The following is a 13,941-nucleotide window of genomic DNA, read 5'->3' as shown; positions in this document are numbered from 1 at the left end:
GATGTCATAAAATACATTTACAAAGGAAATTTTTTTTTTTTTTAGAGTTATATTTACGGCGCAAAACAAATTTGTAGTTGGCGCCACTGGGAGCACCCGCACGTTACGCCAGAGTTGTTCAGCGCCGCCGCGGAAGTCCCCAGAAGCCCCACGCCGCTGCGGCACACAGAACAGGGTGCGCCGCCAGCTGAACGCATCTCGCCACGCTGCCACCGGAGAAGAACACTCCGGAAAAGAACACGCCGCTCTCAAATTCTGACCGGCACGCAGATCTATCGCGTGGCGCCTGCGCTTTCTCGAGAGCTTCCGATGGACTCTAAAAGTTACTTTTTAAGCTCCGTTTCTTGTTGCACTTAAAACAAAGATAAATGAGTAACGTTTAGAGCCCGTAGGAAGCTCTCGAACGAGCGCAAGCACCACGCGACTATAACAGCCACTTTTCCACGGGCTCCTGCGGGCACCAACTACAAAATTGTTTTGTGCCGTAAATATAGCTCCAAGACATCTTTTTTCTTCCATTGTAAATTTATTTTATGTTACCCTTTTTTATCCAGGCCGTTTAAAAAAAAAAAAATTTCCTTTGCATATGTCCTTTAACAAACTTCCGAAGCTGTGTTTCTTAGCTGCGGAAATCACCTCAGTTAGAGTCCTATCAGAATCACAGGATACTTTATAATTGAGATGAGGCGGATAGAGGAATGTAAAATAAAGTGCTTCAGTCTGCTCCCGTGTAACCACTGCAGACCTAACCCAATTGAGAATAAATGAACGAGCGAAAGTCAATGCAAAATTTGCTTAAAAAAATCAAATTAAGAAAATATAAAAATTAAAAAAAAAGTCCTGGCAAAACTTAGCAAAGAAAGCTTGGGTTTTGTTTGATTTTTTAAAAAACTTCCGCTAACTTATGGTTTTACACGGAACAAACTAAGAATGAAGAACGTTATAAAGGACACGGCAATAAGAACCACCACTACAACAAGACGCAGAACGCGCACAGTACCAGCAGTGTTGGCAGCAGCAGAGCACAGCTTTTACCGACACCTAACTGCAAGCGTAAGACGGCAGGGGATGGTTTCAGAGACGACGGGGACGCGGAACCAGGGGCGGCTAGGCATCCACCCACTTTTGCCGGAACATCTCAAGCTCCCGCTTGTGCTTGCGTCCCTCCAGGTGGTCCACAAAGTTCTGCAGCGGACCAGCCTTGACCCGGCACAGCTCGCAGATGTGGAACCAATTCCTGCGTTAGCACAGTTTTGGAACGGGAAAATCTCCGACACGGTTCCCCGGAATACCCAAGTTTAGGGAGGATGTTCCGCAGAGCACCGCCAGTATTTCCCCACGGTACCCATGGGATTTCTCGTAGCACCCAACTTGACAGAGCATGTGCGAGGTTACCTCCGATTACTTCATCGAATTTCCGAAAACTACTCCCAGGATTTCCCTAGAATGTCAAGGGGATTCCCTAGTTTGGTAGATAAGCCCCAGCAGTTCCCTAGACTCCTTTCAAGGTTCCCTTAGAGTACCAAACTATGGTCCACACCCTGTGTATAGACTGTAAAAACAAATTTTAGGTCAAAGAAAAAAAAAAAATGTTTGCAAGATGCATTCTGACAGAACAGCTCTGGTATATTCTGCACCTGTAGACAGAGTGCACTGCACGCAATTTTCATTTTTAAACATGCATAGTCCCCGGACTATACACGTTTGCAAGTCCGGCTTCAGGGCGCTGCCATCTTGCCTGTCTGGGGTGCACTTGGACCAGTCATAATCCGATTACGAAGCCTTGCTAAGGCGTCGTAATCGGATTATGGCCGCTCCCGAGAGCGCACCCCACTGAGGAAGATGGCGGCGCCCTGAGACCGGACTTGCAAACGTGTATAGTCCGGAAAATATGGCACTCTGAGTTTCTCAGGCACCTAAATGTTTCTCTTCTTCAGCTTAGGTGTACATTTGGTAGCATTGAGCCACGCATAGCTGCAATGAATTAGGTTAAGCAGTCCCATCTTCCTTATGAATGGTTGTAAACTTGTAAACTAATCTGCCGCAAAATGCAAGAGGCCAAGTGTCCCTCTACCACTTTGAAGGCAAGAGCCTTCAAATAGACAGAGGGACACTTGAGAGCAAGGAGTTTAGAAAATGATTGCTCAGCAAATTGTTTCCTCTCAAACTGCAAACACCAAAAAAATGCTTTGTAGATTAGCACTTTATTAAACAGTGGCTCACTGGATTTGTATTTGCGTTTACAAACAAAGTAATTATGCTACCCTACCACCATTAACAACAAGCAGGTTCATTTAATGCTCATTTTTTAGATTAGATTGTACATATATGAAATAACAGAGACAAAAGGAAGGAAGGTCAGTGTGTGCACAGCCTTCACTCAAACTATGTCCGCTCTTTTTTGTTTTTACAACCTCCAACAACATGCTCCCTTTCTTCACAGAAGGACAGAAGGAATGGTTGATCGAGTCTTCAAAACTCTATTATTCACAGACCTTCTTTTGGCACTGCTTTCGAATTCTGCTTGCCATAAATTTAAGGCATCTTTCTTCTCAATTGTGTCGCAAACTTCCCCTTTCTAGCTGTGCACTACAGGAAAGCACAACAGCAAAACCAGTAGAAGTAGCATCCAGTCATAATATTCGATTGCGCAGCGAGAGCATTCAATCTATATGGTACTTAGCTACAGTATGTTTGACATGGCCAGTCACCAAACCTAACCGTGTTGTCATGTTGGCATACCAGTGTGCAACCCAATTCTGTTGGTACTGCTAATACAAGCTAAGCTCCAAAATTTTAGTAGGGATGGCAGAATATTATTGCGCAAAAATATGTCTGTTACATCTCACAGTAGGTCCAAAAGACCTCGTAAATAGAGCGGCAATATATTCGGCGCAAGACACTTGCCCACCAACATTCCCAAAACTCGAACATGTGTTACCCCACTTCGTGAATAGACAAGTGCCGCCCTTAAAGCTGGGCACAGCTTGAGGACGATTACGCGTCAAAGAAGTGATTACTCAAAACATCGACAAGATCTCTGAAATACAGCACGTAAACTAACGCTTTTAAGGCACTTTAGACGGCCCACAAAACTCGGTTTCTCAACGTTTTCCACTGCGATTTACTACAGAGGTGCAAGCAGATGGTGGAAGTTTACAGCGACAAAAATAAAGCAATGAACTTACCTCGCTCAAAAGAAAAAAAACAGAAACCTGTCCCTGGGCAATCTACGCCGCCACTTCAGAGATGATACACGCGTAAAGAGAGGAGCTGCCAACAAAAGAGGGAGCACTGGCCAATTCAGATTCTGACAGCAGGCAATCCCGGAAAAGAACCCGAACTGGTCGGCACTCCTTCCAAGCAGAGTATGCCATCCATCGGCAGCACTTCTCAGTAGGCGTGCATCGTCTGCAAAGTGGCGGCATAGATTGCCCAGGGACAGGTCTATGTTTTTTGTTTTGTTTTTCCTCCGCACAAGGTAAGTTTATTTCTCGAATTGTTTCCTTTGTAAACCTCCAACACCCGCTGGCACCTCTGTAGTAAATCGCAGTGCAATATCTAGAGAAATCAATTTTTGCGGGATGTCTCAAGTGCCTTAAAAGCCTTAGTTCACATGCTGTAGAAGGGAGTGTTGAAGGTGAGACTATCCCACCAACATTGTCAAAGCCTCAAAATATGTATCCCACGTAAACTTTAGTGATTAGAGAAGCGTCACCCTCGGGGCTCGTCACAGTATGAAGGCGATCACTCATGAACACCATGCAGGAACATGGCTACTTACGTGGAGAACTTCTGGTCAACCTTGAGGTGGTGGGACAACGAAAAGTTGTGTTCCAAATGTGCCTGAAAACACGAAGCAGTTGTGAGCCACACTCGGTAGTTCTGATCATGCCGTTCACAAGTGTCTTCAACATGCTGCGTAGTCCCACAAGATGATGCTCCATGAACAGGAGGTAGTTGTGGCGTGTCACTGTCTGTTTTGTTTGTTTATTGTTGTTCGAGTATGCACCTTCACACACACTAGACTCACTGCTAAGGCTCCCATAGATGTATTAACCATTTAAACGACTGGAAAGAACAAACACAAATTTGGGACGCAAACAGACGATACAACTCTTTCAACTCTCGACGACATTTATTTCGTCTCCGTTCAAACGACGGCCATCGAGCAGGTTCTGGGGAGGGAGCAGAGAAGGAAAAAGGGGGGGGGGGGGTTGAAAAAGGAGAAGGGGAAAAAACGGGTCATTCGCGGCCTTCCCTCGAGGTCTCTGGTCCCTACCGCCCAGTTCGGGACGGAGGAATTTCATCTCCCTGTCGGAAAGGGCCAGAGAGGCCGAGGTGACGTTAGTGACCGAGCTCTTGATGGCGTACGTTTCGGCGACTTCCCTGCCGGTGTCCTCCCAATACGCGCGTACCTTCGTATCTGGGCGAACAACCGTCATACGGTGTACAACTATGGTCACCTCTTCTGTCACACGTAGAATGTCACTGCATTATCATTAGACGAGGCACTGTAGGCCTGCGTGGCAGTGGCCTAGTCAAGAATATATATATATTAATTTTTTTTTCTTTTTTGAGGAGGGGGGGGGGGGGGGGGTAAAAAGCATGTATATATTATAGGGTCGTCAGGTGTATTGAAAAGGTCGTCATTCGTCAGGTGTAGTCAGGAATATTTTTTTTTGGGGGGGGGGGAGGAGGGGCTTAAGCATCTTTCCTTGGCCACGGCTCTCCTGAGCCAAAATAAACACCGCGATTACTGCCCTCGGCTGGTGTGTGAGATTGCTGAATGGTTAAAAAGAGCGTCAGTGTTCCTCCACTTCTTGGGCAGCGATCCCACTTTAAAGCTGCATTCACACGGCAGTAATATCTTCAATTTACATATTTATTTGTTTTTGCGCGTTTATTTGCGGTTCTTGGGAGATATGTGTTCTTTCCTTATCTTTTTCCCCTTTCCCCAGCACGATGTAGCGAGCCAGCATCACTCCGCTCGGTTAACCTCATCTTCCTAATAAACCATGATTTTTTTCGTTATCCCACGAGGCCTGTTTTAAGCAACTGATGATCATAAAAAAAAAAAAAAAAAGAAAAGACGCGTGTGCTATTCAAGGCGCGCAAATGAGTTTTCAAGACTTGGCACACGAGATCAATCAAGGCCCGATTGCTACGGCCACGTAGAGATTCAGGCGGTTGGATGTTCGTTAGTTGGGAAGAGAGCGCGAACTTACGTTTGGGCTTGGAAACGATGCTACGCCGCAAGTGTCACAGCCGGTGTTTTCCGAAGTAGCATTTCGATCTCCATCCATGGTGATCCCAACGCACTCCTTGGAAGCGCTTTCTCTGGGAAGGGTCGCCCGCTCCGTTTCGACACAAACGCATCGAACGAAGCGCTTTCCAGCAACGCGACCTGGAACCGCGATGCGCAGTTTATTCTTAAGCTAGCAGAGTCCTCGTAATCATCACGTAAACTGTTGCCTGTGTACGCGGACAGAAACGCGAGAGGGAAAATAAATACATTCACAGGCTACAATTTACAAAACACGCGCTCACCGCTGACCAAACTTCTCGACACTACATCGTCAGATCGCGGGACCGAAATGGTCGGTCAGACTGGGATTTGCCCGTTCCGACCACGTTTAAGCAGTTTACTCGTTTTCTTCTCTTGAATTTCACTGTAACGAGGCTTTTTCACGACATTAAAAATCGAAATCCCATGCCTGCTCGCTACCGAGTGGAGCACATTGTCGGGTACATTCTCGAACCCAAACGCTTCAGCAACCACTTCAACAAATAAGCGTTGTTAGTTTATTTTTAGCAACGTATTTGGTTTGAACTTAAATATAAATGTAAAAAGCAATCAAATCTACTTCTAGTTTTTCTTAAATTCTTTTTTTAAATTTCTGTTTAAATACTTCTGGGTTTGAGAGTAGGCACGTGACGTCACAGCCGCAGGGGGGATGAATCTACATCCGTTTCGTTTTCGGGTTCCGGTGTAACGGAGTCAACGGAGTTGCGTGTGTGTGTTGTAGCGTGTGCCGTCGGCAAGATTTTGATCGCTGGTGTCAGAGCGAAATCGGCGTGTTCGTGGGGCCTCACGGTACGGTGAATCGCGACCAGATCGGCTCGTCAAGGGACAGCCAGGCCTCCCCCATCTCCCGAACCCTTCGAAGCCTCACGCCGGGCCGTGGTTTTGTGGTGTGTGACGCCAGGGAGTGTCGAACCTCGCAAGCATTCTAACCTCACGGTAAGGTTTCTCGACGAGCACCACCCCTACCGCCGACCGATTCTCCAAGTACCAGCTTTCCTCGCAAATTTCTCCCAACTCCGGGCTTATTTCCGGACGCGTCCTCATTTACTGTCGTGCGGGGACCTAGTGACCGGCTTTTTTTTTCTCGTGGATTAAGCCTAATTTAAAAGCAAATAGAAACAAAAACGATCGCCTAGTCAACCGACCGCAAATTGGTCAACCCAACGCGCCGATTCCTACGGTAGCACCGGAGTTGGGTGTGCGATGCGTCGCTGTGTTGCTTCGAGTGCTGGACAGGGGCGCCTTACGCAGCCTAGATCAATGAAGCTGTAGCTAGAGCGAGAAACGTAGAGAGCTTTCCTGGTGATCCCACGTAGAGCACCAACGATGTCTGTTTATTCATTCATTCCTATTTCGTCGAGCTTTGCACCAGGCAGTTTTGTGACCGATTCGCTCGCTAGACGTTGTCGGTCGATCGCTTGGCGGACGCCAAGACGACGTCAATGGAATGATTCACTGCACGTTTTCTTGTCGTTTTTAATTGATCTTTGCGAACGATGGCGATCAAATTGATAGTGGGGGGAGAGTGTTTAAATTGCGTCTGGCGTTTTGCGGCTAAGTCCATTAAATTGGGAAAGCAGACGCACTGTGCGTTGATGTGAGCGCTCGGTGGCTTCGGCGCAACGCGCATATGATCTTTTCCGCGCAGCATTTTCTGTCGCCAGTGGTGTGTGTGTTGGTTTTGCTGCCTGCTCTCGCCCTTGTGCCTCTCTTTGACGCGAATTTCGTTTTGTGGCTTTAAAGGGGAGGTGTTAAAACGTTCGGACGAGCGCCGAGTCCTAATTGTTATCTGCCCGTTTTATTGTCATCTGTTTTTCTTTCTTTGTGCGTGTTTCCGGAGGCTATTGTTTCTCATCTGCCTTTACTTTTTCTTCCGCTGATAGCAGTTGGGCGAGAGTGGACGTAGAAGGAAAGGGGTCCGACATTCGGCTGTGATTCGAGCTTCGCGTCTTGGGTCAATGCCGTTTTTGCACGTGGCACGTGCCTTCCTGGGAACGGATTGTTTGTGGCGACTTGCGGGCTTGCCTCTTCGCTTCTTTTTATTTATCTTATTATTTTAAGTACTCCCAACCCTTACGGGTTATCGGAGGAGGGGGTTTACAACATATGTAGTTATCAAGAGTATGACACAAGAAGTGATACAGATAAAAAAAAAAAATCAACATTATGCACCAGGAAACAAATTCAACAATTTTAATTCAAATGCCTCTACGGAAGAAACGGCAGTAAAAACACACTGTGGCAATTTCTTCCAGTCTTCGATAGTTCTGACGAGAAGAGCATTTCTGAGCTTCCCGATGTTGCTTGACAACCCTGTTGCTTTCAGGGCAATCCTTGAGTCTTGAGACCATGGTCCAATGCTTTCCTGGGTCTTTCATTGCAGCCACCTTACCTTAAAATTCTATCATTCTTTTAGTTTTAATTTTTTTTTTTTATGTTTTCCCGCGTGTCGTTTTTGTGCGAGTGCATCGTCTATTATGAACAGCTTAAAAGAACGTAGCATACTTTCGCTGCGGAAGTATTACCAGAAATACTTTCAACATTTGCGCATTGCTCAAGTAATGGGGGCGCTGACGAGTGCATGTTGTATTATCACCACCGTGCTTCATCTAAAGACTTTGGTAGTTCTGATTGACGGAATAACAAAGCATTATATTATTATATATGTTAGGAGAAACGAGGAAAGCTGCTAAAATAACATACATTCATTCCCCAAAAGCGTAAAAGTGAAGAAAAAAAAAGAACACCGCTTGAGGTGGGAAAACACTAGTCCTCGTACCTCTTCATATTCTATCAAAACCCTGGAGTGCAGTTCCGTTCATATTTCCTGGCCTGTGAAATCCAGGTCATTTCTTCCGGGTTAACACTCTGGTTCCAGTTGTTCTGTCCGCAAACATTGCCACCAGTGTTGCGGAATGGGCACCCCCATTCCATTCCAATTCCATTCCGGGAATTAGAGTTTGCGATAATTCCATTCCTTTCAACTCCTAGGAATGGGGACACTGGGCCCATTCCCACTCCTGGAATGGCTGAATCGTTCCACTCCATTCCTCTAATTCCTAGGCGTAAAAATCGGCTCTTGACAGCTACATTGTGTTGCCGGCATAAGCTGACATTATCAAACGCATAGACAATCATAGAGTTATTATAATGTACGCTAGAGGTTCAAGTGGCGCTAGTGTGCTGACGCAAATTGAAGCAGACAGCAACCAGTCCGAAATTGACTTCCGGTAATGCATTTCTATGGGAAAAAACGAGCGCATTTTCTCTCTGCGCTCGATTATAAGAGCAAATGTCAGGAATAATTCGTGCGTACTAGGCGCATTGGAACATTTCGCAGTCACGCAGATGAAATAATTGGTCAGTTTCTGCGTTTTTCTTTCAAATTCCTTGCATTAAAAACGGTGCTAAAACGGCTTCGTACGTGTATTTATGTGCACTGTCGGACACTGTTAGCGCGAACACGACGTCAGCACTTTTCAGCATGAGGGATATACGTGCCAAACGAACGAAGGACATCTGGAAAGCCAGGAGAGACGGCAAGAACTACTCAGTAACACTGGATCAGTAAGGACCAGTGCGTGCACGATCAAAAGAAATTGAAGGCCACGTAATATATTCCGATTTTAAGTAAGTACCGCTTTATTCTTTCTGCTCTGCGCGAAGATGCTTGTTCTACGTTTAAAATATCACCCGCACGCTCGAAATCTTTGAGAACAAGTGACTGCATGCATGTTTAAAGGTGCCCGGCAGATAAAACAATACGAAGAGACACCTTTCATGGCCCACATACTTTATTGTTTACGTTTTGAATGTCTTTATTCACTCATGCACGAAGGGGTCATTTTCATATAGTGAGAGGACTGGCATATTAGCAATATATAAGCGTCTCCGGAATGCTGGCGAGCCTTGAACACACTCTATATTCCTTTCGGTTGTTATTTTGCTCTGAATCGTCGCTTGTTTTTACACACCTGCTGCGGAATACATGTTTCGGACTGAAATGTAGCGAAGTTAAACATCGCTCACCGATGAAGAAAAATGCGCTAACTAAAGCAATTACACTTTTAGAATGTTAATCAAGGTACATACTATTCGGTACGACCCAAATAACCAAAGCGTTCAGTGTTGTTTTCCGGCGAAGAGACAAAATGCACGCGCGTTTTCCCATAGGAATGCACAGGAGCACCGCAAATGTAGACTGGTTGCTGTCTGCTTCAATTTGCGTCACGGAAGTCGTATAGACACTAGCGCCAGTTGAACCTCTAGCGTACATTATAATAACTCTATGTAGACAATGGACCTTTTCCGAGAAGCGTTCTGCGCACGCGCGAGCGCCCGATGCCAAGTGGCGGAAGTCGGAACGAAAAATCAAGGAAATTCAGAATGAGGCTGTATATCAGCGAGTAGAACACGTAACTGCAGCATATATATAATTGTGTTACACAAAAAAAGAACGTCAACGGAAAGGAAAACACTACGTTTGGGTGGACGCCACGGATGCCCCTCTTTAAAGTCGCGTTGGGCAGGTGCCTCTGCTCAGGGAGCGAAGAAACTGGTAGCGCAGCTCCCATTATTGATTGGTAGCGCAGGTAGGTCACTTCCTCGATTTTTAGTTTGTGCACCCACCGCCTGGTGCCGTCGGTATGTGGAAAAGGTCCATTGCAACAAAATACAAAATGCATAAAAAATGCACTGATTTTACTACGCGGAGCGCTGGTGGCACAAAGTGTTCGTTTACATAATACTGCAAACATCGAGAAAGCCCCTTGATATGTCGATGCTTGTTCAAAACATCGGTCTTTCGACGACGTGGCTCGCAACATTCACCAAAACGTAAATCCACTAATTTTTTGGGGCAAACTTTTTTTGCATTTGTGTTCTAGGACATACGTACGCGGCCAGCGTGTTTGTTTGATAGGACCATAAAAATATCCAGTTCATGCGTGGCGCAGAAATAAGCTATATTAAGTTCTGTATTCTTTAAATACCTGCACAGCGATACGGCTAGTATGCTCCTGGAAGCGACTCCATGCACAGTGGCAGGAACACATCCTCTGACAAAGTGCAACCTCAAGGGCGCAGCACGAGTGACCATATCACGAAACAATCTTTCTGCAGGTGTAGTCAGTTTGGTCACGCGACAAGAGCTGTGACGACAATTCACTTTACGATTAACCGCAACAGACAGCACTAGAGCCATCGAAACCAATCCAGTGCCTACTGAGTGTCGCGTGACCCTGGGGCGCAGCAACGCGCCGTGCGTGTGTCCCCCTCAAGGTGCTGGATTGCCTGGGGTGACTCGTCGCGTCCGCAGCGGTCCATCACAAGGTGAAACAAAGTAGGCAGTCTAAAACGAAGGAAATGAGCGGGAATCCGCTAGCTTGGCTGTAAGCCTAACCCACTTGAATGTAAAACATGTAACACAGAAAACAAGCATCGGAACAAAGACCAAGTAACAGGCGGACTTACACGTAAAAATGCAGAATAATAAAACAAGTGTCGGAGCAAAAAAACAGAACAAAACAAAACAAAACGCAAGAGGAGAAGAGAGAAGTGAATCTTGCTTTGTTTTATTGCCGAAGCAAACCTACAGTTCTCACTTCGAAGGAGTGCGCGCGAATGAACGTGGAAGGCAGAGGTTTGGCCGCCTGCTAAACAACGCTCCTCGAACTGTAACGCCAGTAAAGCCCGTCGCCTGCGCGAAAGGCGCCACCGCCACCCCCCCCCCCCCTTCCCTCCCCCCTCTGCTCTTTGCTTTGACGCTTCTTTTTTGTATTGCATTTTGTTTTGCATACAACTCTGTTAGAGCTCCACGCGGGTACGCTGTTTCCCGCCCGCTCATTTTATTTCTGAGCAACTGGCTCGCTGACTGGCTCAAGTTCGCTGACCATAAACACTAAAAAAAATATAAAAAATAGAAGAACCGAGCCCATTCTATTCCCATTCCATTCCGGGCAAAAGGCATCAAATTCCATTCCCATTCCATTCCCCTCAACGCTGCCGCCATTCCATTCCCATTCCATTCCAGGGTCGCGAAAATTCGGAATGATTCCGGAATCATTCTAACTCCGGAGTGGCAACTCCGCAACACTGATTGCCACAGGGCAGTGCAAACACCAAAGCAAAATGTAGAAGCAAAAAAAAAAAAAAAATCAGATGTTACGAACGCGACATTAATATCGAAAGACAACACGAACCCTAATCGATACACTTCCACGAACAGCAAAGGGCGGTCCGAAAGGCGAAAGAAAAAGCACCACCACTCAAATTACGAGTCAATATATATCTATGGTATAGGATGATTTTTGTGAGTAGCATAAAAAAACCACAAAATTAAAACAAATGTAGAAAAAAAAAAAACTTTGGAAGAGTGTACGGTGGTTGCAGTTACCAGTATGGCGTGTTGCCAAAAGCGCGACGCCCTACCATTGCGAGAGAATCGGCACGCTCCGTGAACTTCGGCCCTTGCTTTGTGTTTGTCGTGTCTATAGTGGAAACAAAAGCGCTTTTTTTTTTTATAGTCACTGACAGAATTAGAACGGCAGGGCGAATCTTTTGAACGCCCCACCTCCAGCACGCGCGCTCCTTGCCTTTCGTCGTGGTTTCTGCGGATTTGTGCGGTACTCATTACAGGTAATCGAATTGCGTGTAATCGATTAGTACTTTTTGCGGTAATTTTGCGATCCTTTGATTACCTTTATTGGGAACACGTGGCGAGGGCAACTTGACTAATCTTTGGCGTACTAAAGTCACTCGTATAACAGTTATTTTTTTTCTCCTTACTTACTATTCTTACTAATGGCGCCCTTTGTTTCTGCGAGTTTGCTCTAGACCAACACGGTGCTTAGAAACCAGCCGGCTTCGCCCACACCAGGTGCGGCCACTGCGCGTGCGCAGAAACCGCAAGTAGTTGTTTGGAGTAGCGTGCGTACGAGAGGCTTACGAGACGTCGAAGCCTCGACGAAGGTAGAAAGCCCTTGCTTGCTGGACACCTGGAACTCCTCCCTGGCGTTCTCATTCTCCGAGTGACTGTTTTAACGCCTCGCCAAAACCAAAGTGTTTTTCTTTTTTTACTCTTTAGGGTTGAAAACGGGGAATGAATATTCGTTACATACGGCGCAAATGTAGTCGGATAAAACGATCGGCACGGACCTGTTACCTAACGTATCCCTTCGCTGACTGGCAAAATAAGGCGCGCCCTATGGGTTATTGAATTACCTCCCTCGGAAAGTTAATGATGTTTACTGAGCGAGGATACTCCGTCGCTATAAATTCTTCGGGCGCGATTAATACGAGAAGAAAACAATGTTCTTAATAGCTGTACCCGTGTACTTGCGCGTGTGCCTCTCGGTGCAAAACGAAACATCCGTTTTTGTTTTTGTTTTGCGTGATGGTGTTAAGCAGATTACATCCGGCAACATAGGTACGAGATTGACTGGGCAATTTCCTGTTAAGCTTCCTGTGTTCATTCCTGCTTAGGCTGGGTTATGTCTCCCTTTTTATTTCTTTTTTTTCTCTGATCGAAGTAGGTTATTTTTTACTTTGGAGTGACGTTTATTATTGTCACTTTCGCCGAAAGTCTCGCGCCTTTTAACTTCATTTATATAAACGCTTTTTTTTTCTTTCGTTTTTGTTTTTGTTTGATATATGCACGACGTGAAATATTGTCGCAAAAAATTATAACGGTAGCGGGAACAGCTTCGAAACCCCCCTTTTTTATGGTTTGTCTCATAGTGAGAAACATGTTCTTCTGTACACATGTTTCTGAGCATATCAGCTGTATCAGCAGACAGGCGAAAAGTGACGAGTCATTGAGCTGCCGACGGATGCGCGGCGTCTGACACTCCGCGGAAGAGTGCTACTGCGCATGCTGCGTCTCGTTCCACAGCCCAGAAGGCGATGGGACCAATCAGATGGACGGATTATACCCTTTGTAACGGGCGGTAGCTTGCGCCACCTAGCCTGAGTCTAAAAAGATCAGCGTCCAAAGTGCACCGTCATGGTGTTCGTCGTGCTTCTGTACGTGTTCTATCGTCGCTGAACCAATCGCAAACAGAATCTCGTGTCTGGTCGTCGGGCTTTGAACTGTCAGTGACTACAGTTGCCAGACTTCCCAACGATGGTTGCAACGGGCTGTCTGCGGAAGAAAATGACTTCAACTGTGTTTCTTCCTCATCCGGGTTCTTTCTGACACGAGAAAGTTAAGGCTCCGGGCAACTTCCGGCTCGCAAATTTCTCTGCTAGTCTCTCGTGCCGCTTGAGCGCTGTGTCTTATCGATTCGGCAAACACGATTTACCGCGCGCTGTGTCAGCAGCCACCGATAAGGACGAGCCGCTAACTGTCCCTATTTTGGTGGCGGCCCTCGTTTCCCCATCCAATATGTGTGGACGCACTTCGAGAGAAAGAAGAGTGCCGTCCCTTTCCGTCCTCGTTGACGACAGCGATGCGTGGCTTTTGTGTTTGTGTCCCGCTAGTCCTACTGAACAAACGTTAGGGAAACGGTGTTTTCAGACTTGCCGGACACATTTTTATTGACTTTGGTGTATTTACTAATGCTACTCGCCTCGTCCAGGCTGTGGCAGGTGTGGTGCAGACGCACAACGAGTACAAATAAGAAAGTGGTATCACG

The 13,941-nt window shown here is 46.3% G+C and overlaps 2 protein-coding genes across 3 annotated transcripts in view; one reads left to right on the top strand and one right to left on the bottom strand.

Moving 5' to 3' along the window:
• Nucleotides 1–5,741, bottom strand: part of LOC8033193 (proteoglycan 4) — a 61,090-nt gene extending 55,349 nt beyond the window's left edge. Inside the window, exons 1-3 of the mRNA XM_040217391.3 lie at nucleotides 5,229–5,741; nucleotides 3,785–3,846; nucleotides 1,124–1,237 (exon numbers count right to left, since the gene is read on the bottom strand). Of these exons, the coding sequence (XP_040073325.1) occupies nucleotides 1,124–1,237; nucleotides 3,785–3,846; nucleotides 5,229–5,306 (254 nt within the window). The 5' untranslated portion in view covers nucleotides 5,307–5,741. The remainder of the gene's footprint in view (nucleotides 1–1,123; nucleotides 1,238–3,784; nucleotides 3,847–5,228) is intronic.
• A 181-nt stretch (nucleotides 5,742–5,922) lies between these two features.
• LOC8043682 (synaptosomal-associated protein 25) overlaps nucleotides 5,923–13,941 on the top strand; it is a 272,225-nt gene continuing 264,206 nt past the window's right edge. The window contains exon 1 of one of the 2 annotated variants that reach the window (XM_040217394.2): nucleotides 5,923–6,244. The gene's annotated coding sequence lies outside the window, so the exon portion shown is untranslated. The remainder of the gene's footprint in view (nucleotides 6,245–13,941) is intronic. The other variant, XM_040217395.3, reaches the window with a different exon arrangement.

Source organism: Ixodes scapularis, unplaced genomic scaffold (genome assembly GCF_016920785.2).
Source record: "Ixodes scapularis isolate PalLabHiFi unplaced genomic scaffold, ASM1692078v2 PGA_scaffold10__122_contigs__length_95168666, whole genome shotgun sequence".
NCBI lineage: Eukaryota > Metazoa > Arthropoda > Arachnida > Ixodida > Ixodidae > Ixodes > Ixodes scapularis.
This window is presented reverse-complemented; position numbering and strand designations above follow the sequence as displayed.